General features: G+C 42.9%; 2 protein-coding genes across 6 annotated transcripts in view; one reads left to right on the forward strand and one right to left on the reverse strand.

Moving 5' to 3' along the window:
• SLC9A2 (solute carrier family 9 member A2) overlaps positions 1–18,542 on the forward strand; it is an 89,190-nt gene extending 70,648 nt beyond the window's left edge. For both annotated transcript variants that reach the window (XM_032653119.1, XM_032653120.1), the window contains exons 8-12: positions 5,069–5,230; positions 9,232–9,328; positions 11,569–11,700; positions 13,185–13,275; positions 14,297–18,542. In XM_032653119.1, the coding sequence (XP_032509010.1) occupies positions 5,069–5,230; positions 9,232–9,328; positions 11,569–11,700; positions 13,185–13,275; positions 14,297–14,667 (853 nt within the window). In that variant the 3' untranslated portion in view covers positions 14,668–18,542. The remainder of the gene's footprint in view (positions 1–5,068; positions 5,231–9,231; positions 9,329–11,568; positions 11,701–13,184; positions 13,276–14,296) is intronic.
• Positions 10,036–25,304, reverse strand: MFSD9 (major facilitator superfamily domain containing 9). 4 transcript variants are annotated; one of them, XM_032653124.1, is made up of 4 exons: positions 25,110–25,304; positions 20,760–20,847; positions 20,106–20,149; positions 10,036–10,116 (listed from the first exon to the last, which is right to left on the reverse strand). In XM_032653124.1, exons 1-4 carry the CDS (start codon positions 25,242–25,244, stop codon positions 10,090–10,092), a joined length of 294 nt encoding a protein of 97 aa, XP_032509015.1. In that variant the 5' UTR covers positions 25,245–25,304; the 3' UTR covers positions 10,036–10,089. The 4 variants fall into 4 exon arrangements, with proteins under 4 accessions (XP_032509015.1, XP_032509013.1, XP_032509016.1 ...); XM_032653122.1 differs by lacking the exon at positions 10,036–10,116 and adding an exon at positions 14,489–14,626; XM_032653125.1 differs by lacking the exon at positions 10,036–10,116 and adding an exon at positions 19,284–19,550.
• Positions 25,305–25,318: the final 14 nt, after the last annotated feature.

The following is a 25,318-nucleotide window of genomic DNA, read 5'->3' on the forward strand; positions in this document are numbered from 1 at the left end:
CAGATGGGGGCACATAGTAATAAAATAAAGCAAAGTAAATTCTCCATTGTAAAAGTATGAAACAAAAGGCCGTTTATCTTGGGCAGTATTCACTTTCTGGGAGGCAGGAGGTAGAGCAGAGAACCCTAGCTCTCTGCCTCATAACTTTCAATGTTACCCTGTTTTACGTCCCTGGGACCTTCCTTGTCTCCGCCAAGCCTGTGATACAGGCTTTTCTGCCTCTTGTTCTCCGTTGTTTTCACAGATAAGCCTTTATCCATCTTCTATCTCCCTTTCAACCCAACTGCTTTTCTTTCTCTCGCATCCTGTCAGTCCTTTCCTGAAGTGGTAAGTGAGCATGGTAACCCAGAACAGTTTGTTCTTTTCCTGAGGGAAGATTGGACTAAGGATTTATCCCACTCCTTCTACCTCTACAGGGGGAAACCGAGACATGGTGTAAGAATCAGGTCCCCAGGCCCTGGGGCAGTGGTAGGTGATGGAAGAGGTGAATGCTGTGATCGTGTGGTTTGGTCTGGGACTCAGGTGAAGGACTGAATGTCGGAGAAAGTCCGGCTCCATCCTGTGTTCCCGGCAGAGACACTTTATATGTAAGTCTGTTCCAGGCAGACACCTACAGGCACCGGGCTAATTGGACTATGAATACTGGGTTGGCCAAAAAGTTTGTGTTTTTCCATATATGGAAATACCCGAACGAACCTTTTGGCCAACCCAATACTAAATGTCTGAAAGGTAATATTGTTACATGCCCAACATTTTTCTCCGCAGTGTATGTACTTTATTCAATAATTTTATAGACCCTTCCATATTTCCATGCATGAAGTTTTCCAGGTAAATTTCAAATAATTTCCTGGATTGTCAATCACACTGTATGTGGCAAGTAGAGAAGAGAAGTTACTATGGAGGGATTTGGTGCTGGCACAGGCCATTTTTAAAATCAGTTCTCCGATCTCATTTCTGGTCTGTACGTAACTGTTGATGTTACTAAAAATGGCATAAAAAACAAGTGATTGGTTTAGGTGTGTTGGGTATCTTTCCCTTTCCTCTGAAATCCTTTTATTGTGGATTTTTTTAAAGAATAAATTCATTTTATTTATTTATTTGGCTGCATTGGGTCCTGGTTTCTGTGCGAGGGCTTTCTCTGGTTGCGGCGAGCAGGGGCCACTCTTCATCACGGTGCGCAGGCCTCTCACTGTCGCGGCCTCTCCTGTTGCGGAGCACAGGCTCCAGATGCGCAGGCTCAGTAGTTGTGGCTCATGGGCCCAGTTGCTCCGCGGCACGTGGGATCTTCCCAGACCAGGGCTCGAACCCGTGTCCCCTGCATTGGCAGGCAGACTCTCAACCACTGCGCCATCAGGGAAGCCCTATTGTGGATTTTTAATGGTTCTGCCAGAGAATTCTTGAGTCATTTGATCCTTTGAGAACGAAATGAAAGTGTCACGCAGTAGGAAAGTTTCTCACATTTGGCAAAAGTTGTCTAATGATAATGAATAAGTCACCTATGTGTAGCTTGGCACACACGAAAGGTATGGAACTGAAGCAAAGAAAGAAAGTGTACTGGGCTTCCCTGGTGGCACACTGGTTAAGAATCTGCCTGCCAAGGCAGGGGACATGGATTCAAGCCCTGGTCCGGGAAGATCCCTCATGCCGCGGAGCAACTAAGCCCATGCGCCACAACTACCGAGCCCGTGCTCTAGAGCCCGCGAGCCACAACTACTGAAGCCTGTGCGCCTAGAGCCCAGACTCTGCAACAAGAGAAGCCACCACAATGAGAAGCCTGCGCACCACAGTGAAGAGTAGACCCTGCTTGCTGCAACTAGAGAAAAGCCCGTGCACAGCAACAAAGACCCAAGGCAGCCAAGAATAAATAAATTTTAAAGAAAAGTGCACAATTCCTACACTACATAGATCAGATGTCATTGTCTTTAATGTTTATTCTTCCTTTTGTGGATCTCTAGTGAAAAGCTAAAACAATAATACTAATGATAATAATAATAATAAAAGTTTAAAAAGATGTTGTGTTGTTGCCAGGTGTCCTGGTTCAGTGAGCCTCACATGAAATTCAAAATAAACTTAGAAAAAAGTAGACCCAGTGTTTCGTGCAGCGGCCAGTCAGTAGCAAAGCGCTTTCAGGATGAATCTGTAATTATTCTTAGCCCTCCAGTATTTGGAACAAAGGGCTAGCACCAAGGATGTGGGTTAACATTGCTTCCTTTCATAGCACAGGTGTGCCTGTAAACCTCTTTGGGCTTATGGGGATCACTCTGATACATTAATTTTTTTCTCAACAAATACTTAACTGCATGCTGATTCACTTGAATATCGGCATAACAGTTATGTAACAAACCAACCCAATACGCAGCTGCTCAAAGGAACAGTCACTTGTTATTAAAGTACTTGAGTCAGGAGGCTGAGAGTCAGTTGATCTGGGCTGGGCTTGGCTGATCTGGCCTGGTCTTGCTCCTGCTTCAGAGGGTTGACCAGTCATCAGCTGATCCCGGCTGGCCTTTTCTGGTGTAGGTGGGGTGGCTTAACTCTGCTTCATGCGACATCCACGTTTGTCCTGCGGCTAAGGAGTCACTCTACGTACACATCCTTCTCATGGCGATGTGGCAGCACAAGAAGTGAGCTTCAATGAACAAGCCCATTAATAGCCTCTGGTCTCATCATTGTGTCTGCTAATAGCCCATTGACCAAAGCAGGTGACATTATTCAGCTCAGTGGCAGGAAACTGGACAGAGCAGGGCACCTCGGCCACGGTGGAAGGACATTGCCAAGTAACTTGATATGTTACAGGGTGTGGATCCAGGGAGGAATTGGGATCAGATGATCCAGTCTGCCTGCGTGCTTATGGTGCACCTGGCACTGTTCTAGGCACTGGTGAGACCGGAAAACACACAAACAAAAAACTGCCCATATGGATCACTCTAGTGCTAGGAGACAGAAAATAAAATACATGAGTACATTATATAGCCTGTTAGAAAGTGATGAGTGCTATGGAGAAAAATACGTCTGGGAAGTAGAATAGGGAGTTCTGGGAATGCAATTCTAATGGGATGGATAGGAAAGGCTCTTCTGAGAAAAGACTTTCAAGGAAAGACTTAAAGAAGGTCTGTGAACGAGCCCTGCAAGTGTGCGGGGAAGAGTGTTCTTAGTAGAAGGAACAGTAAGTATAGGGGCCTGGAGGTGGTAGCAGAGCTGGCACATTTCCAGGACAGGAACGACCTCAGAGAGGCTGGACCTGAGTTAGAGCAGCACAGAGCTGAGAGGGGCAGGTCCAAATGGTGCAGGGCCTCCAGGTCATTGTACTTTTACTCAAGTCAGGAGTTGCGTGGTTTGACTTACATTTTAACAGGATCACTCTGGCTTGTGTCGAGAATAGACCATAGGAACACAGTGGTGGAAGCATGGAGACCAACTGGGTCCCCGTTGCAGGAAGCCACTGAGAGAAGATAATGCTGGGACCAGGGTGATGGCAGGAGAAATGGTTCGAAATGGTTCGATTGTTGTGTGTATTTTAATGGTGGAACCGACAGAAATTGTTGATAGAATGGATGTGGGGTATTACTTTGCTAGAGCTGCTTATAACAAAGTACCACACGGTGGTTGTTTAAGTAGAAATTTATTTTCTCATAGTTCTGTGGGCTAGACGTCCAAGAGCAAAGTGTCAGTAGATTTGGTTCCTTCTAAGGCTGTGAGGGAAGGCTCTGCTCCAGGTCTCCTTCCTTGACTTGTAGTGTCTTTCTTTTTACTGCTTCTTCACATGGTCTTACCCCTGTACGTGTCTGTGTTTGAATTTCCTCTTATAATACACACACCAGTCACATTAGATTCGGGCCCGCTAATGACCTCATTTTAACTTAATCGAAATACAGTCACATTCTGAGGTCCTGGGAACTAGGACTGTAACATATGAATTTTTAAGGGGACACAGTTCAGGCCATAACATGGAATAGGGGAGAAGCAGGAGAATCAAAAGTGACATCAGGGTTTTTTACCTGGTAGAGTTGTCACTAGCTGAGATGGGGAGGACTTGGGAGAAGATCCTTCTGAGCATGCCAGGTTTGAGACGCCTATGAGATGTGCAAGTGGAGACGCTGAGCAGGGAGCTGGACACTCATTTCTGGGGTTTGGGAGAGAGGCTGGAGTTGCAGACACAAATTTGGGAATTTTGGGTATAGAGGTGCTATTAAAATCCACGAGGGGGCTTCCCTGGTGGCGCAGTGGTTGACAGTCCGCCTGCTTATGCAGGGGACGCGGGTTCGTGCCCCGGTCCGGGAAGATCCCACATGCCGCGGAGCGGCTGGGCCGCTGAGCCTGTGCGTCCGGAGCCTGTGCTCCGCAACGGGAGAGGCCACGACAGTGAGAGGCCCATGTACCGCAAAAAAAAAAAAAAAAAAAAAAAAAAAAAATCCACGAGGCTGGACAAGACAGGAGAGTGAGTGGAGGTGGAGAAGGGGACCAGGACTGCACCCACTCTGACATAAGAGGAGAGAAAGAAGGAAAAGAACCAACACAAGAGGCTGAGAAAGCGGTAGGAGGGAACCCAGGGGAGTGTGGTGTCCTGGAAGACACTGTTTTAAGCAGGACAGGTTAGGAAGGACTAGCAGTTGACCACTGGGTTTATTTTGTGGGGGTCACTGATGACCTCAGTATGAGTAGCTTCAATGGACAGTTAGAGGCAAAAGCCTGATCTGTGAATGTTCAAGAGAGAATCAGAGGAGAGCAATTGGAGAAAGGGAGTATTAACAACATTTTTGAATAATTTTGCCGAAGGGGGAAGCAGAGACATAGGAAATGTAGAAGTATCTGTATTTTAATCTATAATTAGTGAATATTAGATACATGTATGTTGTGGCTATACACAGAAGTATACTAATATGTGCTCTACATATACATATATGCTCAGGTATGCACATATAAAAATAACTATAATGATCAGACTAACTAAACGCTGCTATTAAATTTCTTCCCTGGGACTAGTGGAAATGATTTTATTGGTAAAACCAGGTTTTTCTTCTTAATCCGTGGCATGTTCATTAATCAAAGCTTTGCTTTTCTTTATTTCTAGGTTTAAGAAGTTTGATGACAAGTACCTGCGGAGGCTTTTGATTCGGGAGAACCAACCCAAGTCGAGCATTGTGTCTTTATATAAAAAGCTTGAAATAAAACATGCCATTGAGATGGCAGAGACGGGAATGATAAGTACTGTCCCTTCTTTTGCATCTCTGAAGTAAGTCCTGTTTTGCAAATGAAAGTTAGTATTACTAAGTATGTCTTTATAGTTTTGTGAAACCAGTAATAACAGCACATTTGACTTATTTCCTAACATGATTCCTTAAGACCTCACAGCAGCACAAGATCCTGGTTAAAACGTGAAAGCCTGGAAGTGTGTCCATGATGCTGTGTTCTGTCACATCACGGCACACCATGCTGTGTTACTGCAGAGTGGACCAGTCAGAAAGTACTTTGTCATGTTTAGGGTGATCATGCCTTTATGATATCTGCTTTGGGCAGTTCAGTGTGTTCTGAAAGTAAAGCCTCTTTAGCAAGCATTTTGAAATGGAATATTTTAAGGTGCGTTATAATTTGCAATTATAAATATGCATGTAATTACAAAGCTATTTCCTCATGGATTATTTGCAGAGTCATAGTTTAAAGTCTCGGAAAGATCATCAGTGATCATCTCGTGCAGTGGTTGTCAACCCAGGCTGTACGTTAGAAAAACTGTAGGAGCATTTAAACGATACGTATGCCTGCCCCCACCCCCGCCCAGACCAATAAAATCAGGATCTCTGGGGTTGAGGCCCCGGTATAGGTTTATTTATAAGTATATAATAAGCGTATGGAAGTTTCTAATATGCATCCAGGATTGAGATGCATTGACCTAGTCTGTCTCCCTAATTTTAAAAATGAGGAAATGAAGACCCAGAATGTAGAGACTTAAAAGTCTTACAGCAGACTCTTACAGCAAATCCATTGCAGGACAGTAAATACTGTTAGCAGATTAGCAAACGAGTTTATCATGTAAGCATCATTCCTCCTCTACACAAAAATGACAGATTAAGGGTTCCACTGATTTCTTCTTTCACCGATGAGCCTGAAGCTCCTTTAAGCTAAATGTCACCTAAATCAAAATGCTGTCTATGGGACGGTTGAAATGGGAGAGGAAGCTCCAAATCACACCCGACCTTATAAACTGTGATTTTCACTAGGACTATAGTCCCCTATAAAAACTGTGGTAGTTTACACAACCCAGAATAAAAAGAAGGTAGTGGTCAGGATGGCTCAGACATAAAGGCATTATACTGAATTGGAAATGGTGGTGCTTGAGCAGAATGACTGCTTTATAGTCCCAGCACTGCAAGTTATTCACTGTGTGACCTTAAGCTGGTCCATCTGTTTCCCTGATGCTGAGTTTCTTCAAGTAGAAAATGGGGCTAGACTTGATCCTACAGTTTACTCTAGCTTTACAATTTACGATCTTTCTTATGCACTGTTCCTTTTGTGCTTACAGCAAGCAATAATTCAACTATCCAGCTTCTCAAAAGGGAGCCGTCGCCTTTGCGGTCACAGAAGAAGGAAATCTCACTTTTACCTCTGTTCACAGTTCATTTTGAAGCCAGTGGTAGAAGCCAGTAAAGGCAAATGTTTAGGGTTAGGGAAAGTAGGTAACAAAATTAATGGATAGCTACGTAGCTGGGTAAATGATTGCCATATTGACCGTTCCACCTCTCCTGAAATGTTTTCTTTAGAGGAAGATAGAAGCAAGAAAGGGAGGCAATAGGGAGTCATATTTCTGGCAATAATGAACTGAGGTCCAGACCAACTACCTTCTGAGAAAACTAGAGGTAAAAGGACAAAATATGTTTTGTCCAAAGTATATTTTAAATATCTGCTTGAAAGCTGGAGAGTACCCTTACAGTGAGGAATTTCTTGGCCAAGAGTCAAAAAAGAGGGAAGTTCAAGAGGATAGAACTGGTATTTGTTGCCATTTTCTCTCTGGAATACAGAGAATGTTATCTGAGACTCTAAAAAGCTAAAACAGAGGTTTTGACAGACTAATTGGTCTTAGAGAATAAAATGGGAATTCAGAACCTACGAAGAAGGAGGAGCATTTGTATGTACTCAGCTCTAGGTTTTCCTTCAAAATCCTACACCTTAACCCTCAAAGGAAAGAAGTCCAGCCTAGAATTATCTCAATTCATGATTGTTTAAATCATCAGAGACTGAGATTGCCTCTATCTCAGCTGCTCAAGAGAAGTACATTTAAATCTTCTCTGGAGGAAATAATATTGTAAAGAGTGTTAAACTATCTCCATCATTTTTTTAATATATAATGTCTAGCACTCAATCCAAAATAACCAAGCATATGAGTAGACAAGGAAATGTGACTGAAAATATTGAGGAAAAGATCAACAAAACATAGAGTAATAATAGGCACAAAGGGGATTCAGATAATTGATTTAACAGACAGTGACTTTAAAATAGAAATAATAACGTGTTTAAGGAAAGAAAATGGCATTGACACTTTTGGCATCCTCATGGAGATTATATAAACAAAAAATATCTAAGTGGAATATTTGAGCTAAAAATAAAGTAACTAAATTTAGGATATCATTTGGTAGGTAGAAAAACAGATTAGACACAGCTGAAGAGAGAAGTGATTAATTGGAAGATAGGACAGAAGGAAATAACCAGAATGAAGAAAAGATGAAAAAGAAATATATGAGATTTCATATATATATATATAGTGAAAAGTTCCAGAAGGAGATGAGAGAGAAATTGGTAGAAGCAATATTTTAAGAGATAATGACTGAGAACTTCCCCAAATAGATAAAGGATATGAACTGTGACAACCCCAAGCAGATTAGATAGGGAGAGAACCAAATGAGATACCTGCTAGTAAAACCACTAAAAGTAAAAAATACAAAGAGAACATCTTAAACATACTCAGAGGGAAAAAGAGACTTATTTTCTTCAAAAGAGAAAAAAAACCTGGCAACCGATTTTTCAGCAAAACCAGTGGACACCATTGGTAGCTTGAAAAATTCTGAAAAAATGTAACTGAACCTAGAGCTCCATATCCTGCTAAAATATCCTTCAGAAAAAGTAGAGTTAAAACTTAGGAACTTCTTGCGCTTAGGAACACTAGACAGCACTTCAGAGCTATACTTGGGGACCATTTAGAACAGCAAGATCACCAATAAAAAGCACAAAAATGTGAAACATGGCACTAAATAGGCTGTGAAAAGGACTTTTTTTTTTACAGCATGAGAGCTGAGACAAGGGGGCAGATGAGTTTGGCCTCATTTGGGAACATGCATGCCCAATGACTCAAGTTTTTCTCCACTTTGCACATGTCTGTGAATGACTGGGACAGTGCGATGAGTACTGATAATGTGTTTTATAAATTTTAGCAAGTAGTTGAGCTTGCAAATACGGAATCCCTGAATAATGAGGATCAATTGTATGTACATACATATTATAAATGGTGTCTTTGTAAACGTTTCTAATGAGGTATTTAAAAGAATAGGCCATAATAGCAAAATGCAGCTAAAGCTTTTGTTGGGAAAAAATCCTGTATTAATTTGTGGAGTATTAGAAATAATAAAGTGATAGCATTGCAAGCTACTCTGGTCTTTCCTCCTTAAATAATTGCATGAATAGACCCTGAAAAAACTTTTGCATGATTGAACTTGTATGAATGATTTTGACACTGAAATCAATGTTTTAGATTTTTGAATCATTTAAAAATATTGAATACTTCCTAAGTGTTCTTTAAGATTCTTCTTCTTTTTTTAAAGAATTAATTAATTAATATTTTATCTTTGGCTGCGTTGGGTCTTCGTTGCTGCGCGTGGGCTTTCTCTAGTTGCAGCGAGCAGGGGCTACTCTTCATTGTGGTGCACGGGCTTCTCATTGCGGTGGCTTCTCTTGTTGCACAGCACGGGCTCTAGGCGCATGGGCTCAGTAGTTATGGCTTGTGAGCTCTAGAACTCAGGCTCAGTAGTTGTGGCCAATGGGCTTAGTTTCTCTGCGGCATGTGGGATCTTCCTGGACCGGGGCTCGAACCTGTGTCCCCTGCATTGGCAGGCAGATTCTTAACCACTGTGTCACCAGGGAAGTCCCAAGATTATTCTTCTTAAATGGTGATATTATATCGCTAAGAAAGAAAATTGATGAATTTGATACATGTTGAATAGTAAAATATTTTTTTCTAAACTTTCACAGTGACTGTCGTGAAGAAAAAATAAGGAAGCTCACACCTGGTGAAATGGATGAAATTCGAGAAATATTATCAAGAAATCTCTATCAGATCCGTCAGCGAGTAAGAATAATTTACTTAGCAAAATATGTATTTGCCTTTGGCTAAAAATATGCCTTCAGATTAGATGCTGTCCAGTTACAGCGGCTGTTGTCCCACCGTCATGCACCCTCAGCAGGTCCCACACCAGACACTTCCTTCCCTCAGACCCACCCCAGGGTCTGTCCTTTTAGGGTACTGCCCTCCTCCCAGACATCTTGGTCAAGGCTCTAGGCTAGAGACCCAGGGAGCTGGGAGTTCTGCTACCAAAGGATTGGAGATTAAAAAAAAAAAAAAAAAAAAAAGTGTGTTATCTAATGGCGAGGAAAGCAATTGATTGCTCTTTTAAAATTTTTTTAATGAAATAGCTTTATTGCTTAGAAGAAGCCTTTTAAAAATGTATTTAACCTTCTTTGTTGTTCATAAAGTGTGATCGTTTCTTCCTTTCCTGTATCTTCTGAGTCACTTCCTTCAAACCATTTCCAGTTTTAACACCTCGTTCTCATAGTTTGCTAATAATACAGTTAACAGTGCATACAGTTTGCCGAGCCCCATTTCTCTGCATCGCGTGTATTACCTCTTTTAATCCTCTAACAAGTGGTGTTATTTTTGTCTCCATTTTACAGATAAAGAAACTGAGGCACAGTGAGGTGAAGTGGCACAGGGACACAGCAGTTGTCAGGGGTCCCAGTCACTCACATCAGGGCCATTTCTGTGGCTTCTTAGCTGTCCTCCCCACAGACCAGCCCGTTCCATCCGACATTACGGCTGCTCCATTCTTTTCCTCAAGCCCCTTTTAACGCAGCATCCTCCTATTTAAAATGAGACAAAGCAGTCGTGGCTTTCAGGCTAAACTAACTATTCTTTCAGCCTTTGGGATCTATTTTTAAGTTCCCCTTTCTACCTCTCCCTCAGCCACCCAGACACCCACGGAGGACAGGTCTGAATTCATTCCTTGGACTGTGTTGCTCTCCCCTGTGTCTCCACTTGGAATGTCCCACTTCTTCCTGTCAGTCCATCCATATTCTCCAATTTTTAAGGTTTCCCCAACGCCCTCTATGTTGTTCCCAGACCTGTCTTTGAATGGGATAATAGCACTTAGAGCTCCTACATGCCACGCAGTTCTAGTACCTCCTTTTGTGATTTAGTTATTATTTTGTTAGCTTTCAATGCCCAACTAAGATAGCTAGTTCCTCAAGGCAGGAATTGAGTGCTGTTCTGCATTACTTCTGTTTATTACTTCTGCTAGGTCTGATATAGTTCTGGGGATAAGGGTATTCCCAAGAAGTACACATTATTTCTATCAGAAAATGAATTTAATTACTAAATACAATTTATTTTAGGAAGTGGATTTCTCTAGAGCTTGTAAAACTAAAAATATTATGCCCTGGACAGCCCTCGCTTATAAATTGTATGGCTTCAAATACCAGGACATGATCATTAGTGAGGGAGCCAGCAGCTTTTCTCAATTTGAAAAGAAGAAATGTTCTTGACTTAATAGAGGGTCATGGCGCCACCAAGTGGCCCAAAGTGGTTGGTTTCTATACTAGCAATTACTATTCAATAGGGAAGGTATGAGTTGACTTGTGTTTTTCCCTGGCCACTACTGATGGGTACCTATAGACAGGGTACTTCAGGGTAGTCGAAGGTGCTTGATGAATTCGATCGTTTTCTCATTTATAAAGATCACACTTTTCAATGAAAAAAAAGTATTCACCAACTCTCATTAGAAGATGAATTCTTCTTTTTTCTTAAGTAGAGGATTTTATTTGGTTGAATCAAATACATAGTTATTGAATACATGTGTGGATATATGTATTGAATATATCTATGAATAGAACAAAGCACTATATTCCCTGCAGAAGATACAAATGAATAAAGTACAGCTCCTGCTCTGACACATTTAGACAAGACCACCACCATCACCATCTTCATCACAGCTAATAACAGTAGGTAATTATCAATTGAGCACTTCTCTGTGCCCAGCACAGTTGTAAGGGTTTCTGTGACACCGATACATCATACATCTCTACAAATAACTTGAAATTCCTACCACTGTTACCCTTAAATTGAGATTTGGTAGAACATGAATTCGTTCAAAATTTGAAAGAATGTTAACTTCTATACTTCTCGTTTTTCCCCTCTGCACATTCATTGTTAAGTACCTATCAGAGGTGCAAAGCCAAAAGAAATGGAGTAAAGTTTTGGAATTTCCGGGCAGTGATCATCGTTTTTGTAATATGTTGCTTGTGTTTTCATTTCAGACTTTGTCCTACAACCGACACAATCTGACTGCCGACACGAGTGAGAGGCAAGCCAAGGAGATCCTGATCCGTCGAAGGCACAGCCTTCGGGAAAGCGTTCGCAAGGACAGCAGCTTGAATCGGGAGCACAGGGTAAGGGGGCTTCGTGGCTCTGGGACGCAGAAGGCTTCCAACGGCAAAGCCAGGATGGCCCTGGGGGGCTGATTCACAGGAATCCTGGGATGGAGCTCATCATCACGTCTTTCCAGACGTTGCTCGGACACCTATCACCTTCCAGACACTGTCTAGGCACTTGGAATACGTTGGTGAACAAAATGACAGAGCTCTTTTTCCTGGTGGAATTCACATTCTAGTGGGGGAGAAGGCCACCAGGAATGGGCAGAATAAGAAAACTATCTGTTATGTTAGACGCAGTAAGTGCTGTGGACAAAATAAACCTAAAAGGGCTGAGGAAGGAGATTGGGAGGATGGAGAAGGGTCATACAGGGTACAGGTTTTTTTTTTGTTTTTAACATCTTTATTGGGGTATAATTGCTTTACAATGGTGTGTTAGTTTCTGCTCTATAACAAAGTGAATCAGTTATACATATATATATGTTCCCATATCTCTTCCCTCTTGCGTCTCCCTCCCTCCCACCCTCCCACCCTCTCTATCCCACCCTCCCACACTCCCTATCCCACCCCTCCAGGCGGTCACAAAGCACGGAGCTGATATCTCTGTCAGGGTACAGTTTTAAACTGAATGGAAGGGCCAGGCTTCATTTGGAGTCTTGTTTGACCTTTCCAGGGAGCGGGTGCAGCCTGAAGCGGGGCTGCTGTGCGTGCATGTGTGGAAACTTCTAGGAGGCCGTGTGTGTGTGTGTGTGTGTGTGTGTGTGTGTGCGCGCACGTCAGGGGAGTTTCAGAGGCTGCATGCTCAGCATTCGACTTGGTCCAGGGCATTGCCATAGATAAGGAAGCTACTTTAAAAGGATATTCTGAATGATTGATCGGACATAGCAGGCAGTGCATCTCATTCTCAATAATGTTCTATACTGAGCTGTCAGAGACCAAAACGGTTATGTGTGAACAATATTATTATTTTTTTTACATGTGAAATGTGGCAGCATCGATTAAAAGTTAAAGAAACTAGAGACTGTGGCTTTAGAAATGCCAGCAAGTTGGCTATAGTAATACTTTCTGTTCTGTCATTTTCAAGATTTGTGAAAGTAAATACAACTTAAACATGCTACATGTTTCATGTATCTTCCTCCCTATCCATGTAGGTTCTAAGTCTTTTTTAGTAATGCTGTCATAAGTGGGTGTTTCTGTAGCTTTTCTTTAAGAAAAGCTGGTGGTTTTCACACCTTGTTCCTAAGGGTCCCACTTTGTTTTCCTTAGTAGTACTGATTTCCATGATATTTTAGGAGAGGTTTTACCTATTTTAAATAAAATGACTATTACTTGGAAATTTATTCCCCATCCCTATAGCTCCTCACCCAGTAGTTTCGGAATCCAGAGCTAACATTTTAATTTTTAACACCAAGGTTAGGTTTGACATGAATTCTAAGCCCGTAACATACAATAAGTGACATGTGTGTCATCTAAACAAGGTTTTCTATTTTTTTGTTTTACAGATTTCCACCTCAACCTCCCGATATTTATCCTTACCAAAAAATACAAAGCTTCCAGAAAAGCTACAAAAGAAAAAGAATATTTCTAATGGAGGTATTGAATACAGCTGGAGCAAAAAGACTTTAAACTTATTTATTAGTGTTTATAAAATAGAAAATATTTCCTTCTTTTTTAAGGACAATGAGTTCAGTCATTTGCAAATCTATAATAATAATTTGGTGACCTTTCATTAGTGTTGCATCCTTTTGGAATGGAGTTCTGTGCACGTTATACGTAATTCAATCAGTTATTTGATTCTATTCGATATAGCAAAAGCAGATGTCACCGTGTGTGGCTGATGAACAGGTAAATAGAAAGTTGTCAGTCTTCAAAGGTTTAAACTTAATTCTATTACTCTTACAACATTTCTAACTTTAAATGTTCATAATAATTTTAATATATTTTCATAAAGGCAACTATATAATTGACTTCTGGCTGTAATTATTAAAGCTTTGACATGACGGCTAACATCTCTTCATTTGATGGTAATCTTTATGTAGATTGCAAGCCAGAGTGGTGTTTTGACCATTTTATGAAAATATAAAGGAAATAAAGCTGTGCATGAGATTGTACGTCCTAGATCAAGACAAGAATCTTCATAATAGCAGCTAATTACTGATCTGTTTACAGTGTGCCAGACACTGAACTGAGCCCCCTGGGGCCGTTCTGACGGGGCAGGTGAGCGCACAGTTGCCGCCAGGTGGTCTCAGTTTGACATCCAGCTCCACCACTTACTAATATCTTTTGAACCTCAGTTACTTCATATGTAAAGTGGGTGGTTATGAGGATTCAGTAGGTTAATGCACTTAAAAGTGCTTAGGACAGTGGCTGGCACATGGGAAGCTCTTCAGAATTAGCAAGAGTACACACTTGTGGACACGCGTGCTCGCGGGACTTATGCACGCGCCCAGGACTCAGCTGGAGTCGGGGTGAGCCCTCTGGCCTCCCTGCCCGACCCCCAGAGCCCCAGGGAGGGCACAGCAGGTGCCAGACCCACAAATGTATTGGCCAGTCGCCTGTAACACCTTCTCCCTAAAAGGCCCGCCCACACTGTCCTTCTTTTGCTCTCTGGCAGGTGGCAACAGCAGTGACTCAGACCCAGACGTCGGGACCACCGTCCTCAACCTGCAGCCCCGAGCCAGGCGCTTCTTGCCAGAACAGTTCTCAAAGAAAGCCCCCCAGGCCTATAAAATGGAATGGAAGAACGAGGTAGATGCTGATTCCAGGCAAGGGCAGCCCTCCAGCTCCCCAGCTGCCCACAGCAAAGAGGGGGGCCCCCAGGCCCCAGGCGTGCTCTGCCAGCCCCTCCTCTCCAAAGGTCACTTTGGCTCCATGCGGGGCGACCGTATGAACGAAGGCATCCGACCCAAGGCGCCACCTAGGCTGGTCCGAAGGGCATCAGAACCTGGAAACCGGAAAGGTCGATTCGGGATTGAGAAGCCTTAATGGAAATGGCCAAAGCAGACCTGGGGGGACCGGCCCTGCCCAGCTGTGGCTGGTTACCCAGCAACCTGACACAGCAAGGGAATCCACTTCCAACCCTCTATGCATCTAAATACTGTCCTTGGGTGGTAGAGCCATGCCTTTGATCCATGGGGCAAATGCTTATCCCAAGAAGCAGAAAATCAAAGAAACAAAAGCCCCATAAAATGTCTCATATGACCTGTTGCTAGCAGTTGTATTCTGTGCAAGCCTGAAGAAAAAAAAGCCACGTGTGCCTTTATTGAACTTGAAGGACAGAACTTGAAATTTTTAACACACCCTTGTTGGTGAAAGTTTTAATATATACATGTATGCCTCAGATTTTATTTATGAAAAAATATGTATATCTGTAATTAGTTTTTCAGTGAACGGCACTGAAAATACTCAGAACACCTTTCCATGGCATCCAGGGCAGCTCCTAGAGGATGGGGGGCGTCAGCTCAGGGTGGAGGTGTTTCCTGATCCTGAGCTGACGCCAGTTGGTTAAGGAAGAGTACGGCACGGAGCAGAGACCCCTGAGGATGGCAACAGCCAGAGCATCTAGGCAGAACCTCGTGGCCTGGCTCCCAGACTGTAGCGCCTATGAAATGATGAGAGTCAGCTGGTTTTCAATTTGTTCCTCGTTCTACCGCGTGTTTTGGGTGACATCTAGATTCCATCTCCCCGTCGTGTTTAAATGGTACAAAGAGAAGGGCTGTGTGGGTGACACCAGCTTATGCTGTATGCCAGACACAGAGCCAGCTTGTGACGAAGTCTGGCCTCACGTGGTGGGTGTGGAGATGACAGGGCAGCGCCTGCACAGCTGGCTGCAGGGTTTTCTCTTGTGCAATACTGGGAGGAGGATGCAGGAGACCCCCCCTGTCACGCCCACCTGCAGCCACCTGCTTTAGACCTTTTCTGTAGCACATTCTAGAACTTTGAATCCAGGACAGAGGCTCCAAGCAGACAAAGATAAAAGTAGGGATAAACAATATTCCAATGTTTAACCAATTGGTGAGAATTCAGGTTTTGAATTTTATGCAGGAAGCACTTTGGAGAATGTGGAGTTCTCTTTTTTTTGCACTAGTCTGTAATTTCTTACCTCTCCCCCCTCAAGAAAGTAGTAGCTCAAATTCTTCATCTAAAAACGAATTCTACTCATCTGAGTACTTTTTAAAAGTACAGCAGAAAGACAAGAAGTGGAACATAATCACTCAAGATTAATATTGGAATCTCTCAGACGATAGATTTTATTGGCCTGTCACTCTTCCCAGAAAAACCCCCTCTTTAAAACTTGACTAGAACAAGACTCAAAATTTCTGGGTTTAGATATGAGATGAAGCCACTCATGTAGTCCCTTGGATTCACATTGGAGATACAGCAAAGGAGACAAGTGACCACCTACAATTGCTGGAAAAAGATGAGTAAATTCAACAAAAAGATCCGGTACTTAGAAATCCTCAGCCGTAAATCTTATCCCTTCCTTCTTCCTCCACCAACGTGAAGTAAGTCTTCTACCTTTTTTTCTCATGTTCTAAAATCTTGGAATACTGCTAGATTGTTGGGCATGAGACAGAGGGAAGGGTAAACACACAAGGTACAAGTTCAAAAAGTGCACGATTTCTTTCCCAAACTCTCCCAGGTTGATCAGTGGAAAGCAGTGTAGACGTAATTTGAAAACTGCAAGTTTAGGACCCTGTGCCAAAATTCTTAATTTTAAATGGAAATATTTATATATAAAAATATATATATGTATTTCATCTGCTGGAAATAAATTAAAACTGACTTTTAATTTAGAAGTTTCATTATAGGACTATGATTCACCAAGAGATGTGATGTATATTTTTGAGAGTTTGAAGACTAAGTTACAGTTTATGAAATCTGAAAAGGAAACTGAGATGTAAAATGATCTTAAAAATGAATTTCCTGATTTTTCTTGGTGTCCTAGATTAATAAATATTAGAAGGAGTCTAACGTTCTGGAACAGAAGGAGAAAAACATGGAAATGTTTATCATGATACTTCTTGTTAAGCACGTAGACCAAATTCAGCTTTCACCAATTAAAAGTCAGGTAAAACACCTGGATGACATTGTGTAAATTTCTAAGAAGGAACACTTACGTCATTTTATCTTTATTATCAGTTTAAATTTTTCCTTATCTGTGGAATGATAAAATCGATGAAAAAGAAATTTGACTTTAGTATTTTCTCTGTACCTTCTTTTTATGAAATTATTAATTTCTAGACACTACAGGAGGAGAGGGTATGGAGTTGAAACCCTTTAACTAAATGTCACAACAATCTAAATTTCTGCAGTACAGAAACATCCCTGCCCTTGTAAATGATTCCCTTGTTTCAAACAACACTTGATCCGGCCAGAGTTCCACTGTGATTGTGGAATTTTGATGGGTCTTTAATATTTGTTGTCAAAAAAATTGATTTGAACTATTTACAAAGTCAGGGCTTATTTCTTTATATGTGATGCTAAGGCCGGTTATTGGGAGCAGTTCTGTCAGTTAGCAGACGATTAGAAATTGGCCCCAAAGTCTGACACTTTTTAGAAACGTGCGTTTGCTGTATATGCCCGCAAATATTCAGGGTGAAACTCCCTTCGGCTTTTGTTAAGTTTTGGAGTCGGGGTGTACCGTTTTACCTGGCGGGGGGCGGGCATGTTTGTTTACCTAAGAAGCGAGAAGCAGTTACATGTCTCAGCACATTTTGCATCTGTTGCATTGCCCAAATCATGTTTATGTTAAAACTGGCATTTCACAAACAAGTATGAGAACTAATATTTTATTAGTTCCAAGTGCATACTTTACTCTTTCAAGAGTGATTGAAGGGTTTCTTTGTGCAGTTGATGTAGCTGTGACATTATCTGTTGAGGCCTGAACACTGAATGTTGATTCCCTCCGTCAGCTTGAATAAGCCAGGCTCAGGAATCAGAACTGTCTGGTGATCTGGGATTTTCTGGTTCATTTTTTTTTCTCCACTCTTAGAGCAAAATGGGTAGTTTGCTGGGGGTTTTTTTTTTTTGATGTGAACCAATTTTTTTTAGTCTTTATTGAATTTCTTACAATATTGCTTCTGTTTTATATTTTGGTTTTTTGGTGGCAAGGCATGTGGGATCTTAGCTCCTTGACCAGGGATTGAACCCGCACCCCCTGCGTTGGAAGGCAAAGTCTTAACCACAGGACTGCCAGGGAAGTCCCAGCTTGCTGGTATTTTATATCCCACATTTCAACCAGGTCCTTTCTTCAACCTACCTGCAAGGCAAGTGAGAGCCCCAGCTGGTACCTGCTGCCTGGCAGGGACCATAGCTCTCGTCCACGATAAATGACAGCTCCCTTTGGAATTTTTCCCAATGTCATTCACTCCCCATGTGGCTGACACCCTCAGACGGTCGGTCAGCAGATGGTGGCCAGATACCCACATGGTTAGTTAGTTGTTGAGTGTTTTCAGTGTTCTGCTGGCACATCAATTTCCAATCCCTTTTATATTTCTATAGTTTTCTACAATTCTTTTTCAAATAAAATTCTACTTGACTACCTCTAAGAATAGTCAATAAACTGTGGGTAGTTCTCATACCGGTCTGGTCAGGGAATGAGTTTTTCTGTGTGCAGAGTTAACCTAGCTACTGTAAATGGATGGTCACGTTTCAACCCGCATGGCCTATTGATTCTTTTGGATGGCTCGGGACCTCTCAGTCTGTCACAGAGGTTTTATGGGGACCCGTCATCCTCGTATTGTAGGGTGGAGAAAATCCCTCTGTGAGATGCCGACTTTAACGCTGGACATACTGGTGGTGACTTTTCTGATTTTCACTTCTGTAACGAAATACTTTGAATTAAATATTCAAATGTTTTTCCCCTTTTTTATTTCATTGGGTCCTGCTGAGTCATAAGTATGAGTGGTAACTGAATTTCTAATTTAAATGAGGCTTTTTTTCTACTTAAATTTCTAATTTAAACGAGGCCTCCAGTTACAGTATCTGCCAAACAAATTGTATGTGTGTACGCTGACAAAGGAGTGCTTCTCCTGGTTTCTGTGAAATGTCGTACAGAAGTTTAAAATATTAAGTTACATGGAAACGTTTAATTAGTCACTATGGAGAAAATCATACATCACATGAAACTAGGAAAGCCCCAGAAATTCCAACTTTTATATTTATACATCAAAACCATTCTCATTTGTACTAAATGGGGTCATGAGAGCTGGAATTTGTGAAAGAAGAATTTTTAAGAGTATTAAAGTAGTTTCAGGGCCTTCCCTGGTGGCACAGTGGTTGAGAATCTGCCTGCCAATGCAGGGGACACGGGTTCGAGCTCTGGTCTGGGAAGATCCCACACGCCGCGGAGCAACTAAGCCCCGTGAGCCACAACTACTGAGCCTGCGCTCTAGAGCCCATGAGCCACAACTACTGAGCCTATGTGCCGCAACTACGGATGCCCACGCACCTACAGCCCGTGCTCCACAACAAGAGAAGCCACTGCAATGAGAAACCCGCACACTGCAATGAAGGGTAGCCCCCGCTCTCCGCAACTAGAGAGAGCCCGCGCGCAGCAACGATCACCCAACACAGCCAAAATTAAATAAATAAATTCATTAACAAAAACAAATAATAAAATATATTTTACACATGAGCCACTCTTTGGGAACATAGTGTTGTACGTACATGGTGTTCACTCACTGTGAGACCAGCTATTTAGACCAAGGTCACAGCTGATCAATCCCTGGGACAAAACTGACCATTCTGTTTGTACTGCACGAATGACTGGACGCCGAGGCCTCAGGACCAGCATGGTGCAGTGGAGGGCACACAGGAGCAGGAAAGAAGGGGCGCATCAGTGAGAGGTTCTGAACTGCAAACTACTGCGTGGTGAGAAGTGGCAGTGGCGAGATCAGCTCTGGATCTTTCTACCCCCTGCGGTCGGTGTACAACCCACCACTCCCAGTGGCCCCTCCGTCTATACACTTAAGTTTTATAATTGATAAGCCATGTAGTTCAAAAAGGCCCAACTTCAAATAGAATCCTAAGATCTGAATGGATTTGATGACTGTCAATTAACTGAAACAAACAAAACTGGTAATAACTTCTGTTTACATTCTTTTCTCCTAGTACGAATTTGGCAGGGAATCATGGGAAAAACATGTTACAATTTAAAAAGCGGGCTCTCATTCTGACTCAGCGAGTCCTTTCAGATCCAGCCACGCAATCTCTTCAGGCCTATGTCTTCTCAGAGGTCAACTGAGGGAGAGAGATGACCGAGGGATCCTTCTTGAAATAAGGGCACTGCCAGTGCTCACCATCTGCACACTTCCTTTTTGGTAAACCTCAACCCCCTATTGTACTACAGCCATGATGGGTGGCCTCAGAGGCGTAGGGTTATACTTTCAACATGTGTTGCCAGGTGGAAGAGGACTTACCACCAATGCGCTGGAAAAGAACTGCAAAATGCTGCAGGAGGAGCCTGTAAAAAACATAAGTGATATCTATAAAATCAGCTAGACCCATCACAAAAATTGATGAAATTAACAGAAAAACATTAGGGGAAAAAAGACCATTTTTAAAAAGTAAATTACCCCATAATAATTTTTCAGATGGAAGAGTAAATTAATGTAATTTTTAGTAAAAGGCCTTCAGAATAAAATGGAGGGAAAGCAGGAGAGAGACTAGAGGCAAAGGTCACCCTTAGGGACCTTGAGAGAGTCCTTCTCACCCTGCATGAGGCGAGAAGTCATGACTTCTCCATGACTATAACATTAGGCTACAGGTTCCCGCAGGCAGGAGCCCATGCCTAACCAGCTCCCCGGAGAGGCTCAGTAAGTACCTGTGACGTCACAGGCGGTGTGGGGCATGGGGGTGATGCTATACCTGGAAACCTCTCTGAACATACGTAGTCTAGGAAAAGATGAACTACATTTGCTCCAGGGTCGTACTTTGAAATAGTCTGAAAATTCATTTTATCCCCTTTTCAGTTCACCGTTGGATATTACTTAGCTAAAAGACTGATGTGTTTTCAGGTACTCAGTTCAGGGGGGTGGAAAATCAGTGCCCTGAAAATGTGCAGGATTGCTCACCTACTATTCCAGCAACTGTTGGACTCGCTCCAAAAGACTTGACATGAAGGCTCAGTGAAGGGACGACCGTGCTAACACCAAACAACTCCTAAGGAACAAAACGCTCATTAACGCAAATTGGAAACTGAGGCCTGGGTGTCTTTAAAGTGGTGATCCTAATTATAAACTGATTTTAAAAACCCCACAGTATCTAAAATTTTGAGCAAACAAGAACTCAAAATTGTATTCTACAGTAAGCTATACTCATCAAATTCAAGGAATCAAGGAATCCAAATACAATGTGTAAAAATAGTTGCCACCTGTAAATGCCTGGATCGCCCTGAGAATCCATTTTAACTTTAGCTTCTTTGTCACTGATCCTTAATATTCAAGGAGCATGTACTACATGCATTCCTCAAATTTAAAAAATGGGGAGTAATGAAATGAGCCAAGAGGGAGGGATAATGCGTATTTCTGAGCAAAGCAGCACCTGTTAAATAATGTGAAATTCCTCCCGGAGTCAAGGAAGGAGACCCATGTGCCGTCTATAGCCTGACGAGGTAAGACCTGAAGGGAAAGTCTCAGTACAGCAGAAAGAAGAGAGAAGGCTGGTGTACTAGGGGGTGGCCTGGCGTTCTTCACTAAGGCACAGAAGGTGCATGGGCCCTGGGGTCAGAGGTTTTCAATTCCAGCTCCATCACTTACTAAGCATGTGCCCTTGGAAAGTTATTTCATGTTACCAGCGTCGGTGCTGCCATCTGTAAAAAATGGGGATAACAGTACCTGCGTGGTAGAAACGGGATGAACATTAAGAGACATGATGGCTGAGGGAGGTCTGACACAGCAGAAGTGGAAACGTGTTCTCTTTCCTTCAATTCTGGGGTAAGTACTGATCGTTTGGGCTAATACTCTTGAGTTAGTAGAAAGACATTTTTTCCTTTAAGTTTTGTTTTCCTTCCTCTGTCACTTGGTTACCTGCTACAACTGGTTCTGGACAGGACAAACACATCTTGCACACACACAGAGAGTTTTCTTTATATTCAACCCAAATTCCTTTTCCTATAATCCTGGTTAAATAGAAATATCTTTTTTCTTCCACAATTAATCCTTTGCTTCCTTCTCTTGGTGGCTGTACATTAACCTAACATAGAAACACGAACTTCCAAATACGCTTCTTAGGGGCCCTTTTCCATGGTTACAGCTTTAGATGGCCATATACTTAATATCCAGTGACCTTAAATAGGTGACACATTTATAATACCAGAACCATGGCTCATTATTTCAATTTTAAGATTACTTAAAATTTCCTCTGTTTCTGAGCCTATTTCTTCTGGGCTTTACTATCAGCTTTGCCCCATCAGCCTGCTGATGATTTATAAGACTCAAAATACATCAGCTAGCTATTGAGTTTTCTGGATTTTTTAGAAAAGGAAACTCAATTGTCCAACAAGATTCTTTTTTCCAAAAAAATTCCCAGTACCACTTGTCATTTATTTCAAATGATTTTTCTACATAAGAAGGGGAGAGGAAGCTGTAAGTAGTCAGGCTGAAATCTATAGGAGGTAAATATGAAAACAGCAACTCATAACAGACTTACTTTAACACTTAGTGAGCCTGAAAAATATTATCTTTCTCTAGCCGGCTGCTAGCTCTTTCCTCTCAGGAAGTTCTGTTTTAAAATTGACTTCTCCATGACTATAAAAGGCAACTTCTCCCTTCTTCTGAAGCCATAGCTTCTTCAAAACCACCCTCTTGGGCTTCCCTGGTGGCGCAGTGGTTGAGAGTCCGCCTGCCAATGCAGGGGACACGGGTTCGTGCCCCGGTCCGGGAAGATCCCACATGCCGCGGAGCGGCTGGGCCCGTGAGCCATGGCTGCTGAGCCTGCGCGTCCGGAGCCTGTGCTCCGCAACGGGAGAGGCCACAACAGTGAGAGGCCCGCGTACCGCAAAAAAAAAAAAAAAAAAACCACCCTCTTCTGCGTGCACTTCAAATCTGGCAACTGGTCATGTGCTTATAACCATTTATAAGGAAATCAGGTGAGAGGGGACCACTTAAACCTTTCTCAGGGAACATCTACCTCTCTCAGTGATATCTGATGAATACATTCTAAAGTTTTAGGACCCTTTAGAGGGTAGGAACCCAAATATTTCTTGATTAGTGGATTATCTTTTTTTAAAAAAAGAATTACCACCTGACTAAAGCTGATTAAATGGAATCTAAATCTCTCCGGGTATCTGGAGGAAAGAAAGGACCACAATCATAGATCTTAGCATCATCTTAGGATGCTAATCAAAAAGTACCTAGAGGGTCATCTTAGTCTTCCTTCCTGAACAAATTAAAACCTGGAAACAGATAAGAGCTCAAAACAAAACATTTTGGCAAATGCTTTCATCTTATTCCTTTCCTCTTCCAATTGGAAACCATCTTCCTAAAAGTCTTAGGGGTCTTTACATCCCTAGGTATATTAAAAATAACAACTAAATTATGTATAATATTCCTTAGATGTTAGCTAACAAAGAGCCTTTAGATTCTTCAAGGATACCCAAAGTGGCATATATTTTAATTGTTTACAACGTTTTCCATTAAAAAATTCCCTATTCTCTTTTAACTCTGGGAAATCTTACATTTTCTCCTTAAGATATTAGAGACCTAATGCTTCTTTCTAATTATTAAAACTTTCCGTCAGGCTTGCTAGATTACACTGTACCATGTGCACAGCATGGAGCCAACATATGAGAAGCTTGGAATATTTAAATCGGTATCGGAAGGTCATAGTGAATGATCTGCAAATGTATTTTAAAAATCTCAAACTATTTTGCATTCTCGTCATGTTGGTCTCCAAAGCTCTCTGAACCCTGGTCTGGACTTCCCAGGTAAGGGTCCAAATCCTCTTCATCTGGCAGAGCCAGATTCCAGTACCATCTGAGTTAGGGTGGTCCCCATCCCCTACCCGAGCATGGATGACACAGAACTCCCTTTCCAAACTTGAAGAACCACCCACAGTGGACGGTTCTGAATTCTGGGTGACTGGATTGGAAGGCTGAAGAAGCACCACATCCTGAGCCTGAACTAAGATTAAAGAAATGGGATCAGAAGGAGAGCCAGGCTCTGACCCCAAGCACTGAGCCTGGGGTGGGGTCTGCCACGGTAACTGGAGACAGAGATCCTGGCACAAATGTTGCCCTCCCTGGGTGTCTCACAGTTCTGTGTCTAAGGGATTTGATGAATATGCTTTCATTGTTGTCTTAACAACTACTAGCTCAACATTAAACTTTACAGACTGTTGAACACCTTGCACTGAGGATGGGGAAGGAGGCTGTCTCCCTGCTCCTCTCCTAGCTAAGCACCGCGTCCTAACTCGAGTCAGGCATCAGACTGGGGAGTTGTGCTCTTCACCTGCATCTGGGCAGAAAACAGTAATTCCTCTTTGCCAGGACCCAGTGCCCTTGGGGACCATCTTCAAGGCCCCAGAAGGCAGCCTTCTCCCATTGACACTTAAACCTGACCAGCTCCTTTTGTCTTCAAGATGAAGTCCCAGGCCCAGCAAAGAGGAAATCCTCCTGGGTCCTTGTCCCAAGGCTGCCCTAACCCGGATTAGCTCACAACCAGGGCAACTGAACCAGGCCTAGACTTGGGGAAAGAGGGGTGAAGAGGCAGATGTAGGGTTCCCGCATATAATGGCACAGGAATTACCAACACAAGCTCAGTTAGTAATACTGCAAGGTCTTCCCAGTTGGGAATGTGTATTACAGTTCCTGGAGCTCCATAACCCCTACCCTATAACAGGTTTTCAGAAATTCCATGAATAAATGGAGGGCCAGCTGGCTGGATGGTTTACCCTACCATACACTCAGTTTTCTAATCTTCCCATTCTACATGGGAAATTAATAATTGTCATTAAACCAGGACGCGCACACAAGTCGTAACAAAACCGAACCTGGCTTGTGCAATATATAAACAGTTTGTCGAAAGGCAGATGTGTATAATTCACTGTGATTTGCATTTTTAAGCATTCCAGTCTACCAGGAACCCTAAGGAAAATGTATCTAATTCTGCCCAAGACCAACAGAACTTCCCCACCTGGCTTGGTAAAAAGGACCTGTGTGTTCCTACCGCTCCCGCAGTCACACCTGAAGCTGGTGCTGGAGCGTCTTAAACAGCGGGGTTGCGATTGGGGGGCGCGAACTGGACCCAGTGCAGGCGCGAAGGTCAGGCCTCATTTGTGGTCAGGTAAGGGGGTTACGGGGCAAGAGCGGGACTGAGAGGTAGGGAGGCATCACCAGGCAGACCGCTGCAAGGAAAAGCACCCTTGATCGGGTTCCAGGTCGCGCACGCAGCCGGCACTTCGCGTCCAACCCCGCACGCACTCACCAGGAACCCCACCAGGTAGAGACAAAGCAGGAAGCAGCGGGCTCCGACGGTACCGGGGCCGGGAGCCCCCGCCTGGGTCCCTGTCCTGGGCTTCTTCCGCGGTGTCGCCGAGGCCAGGCCCCGGTCGGGAGCCATGCCGCCTCAGCCCCAGCGTTCCGTAGGCTCACACACGCTGGGGGATGAGCTCACCCGACAGGCCCGCGGCGCTG

The sequence above is a fragment of the Phocoena sinus genome, chromosome 13 (genome assembly GCF_008692025.1).
Source record: "Phocoena sinus isolate mPhoSin1 chromosome 13, mPhoSin1.pri, whole genome shotgun sequence".
Lineage (NCBI taxonomy): Eukaryota > Metazoa > Chordata > Mammalia > Artiodactyla > Phocoenidae > Phocoena > Phocoena sinus.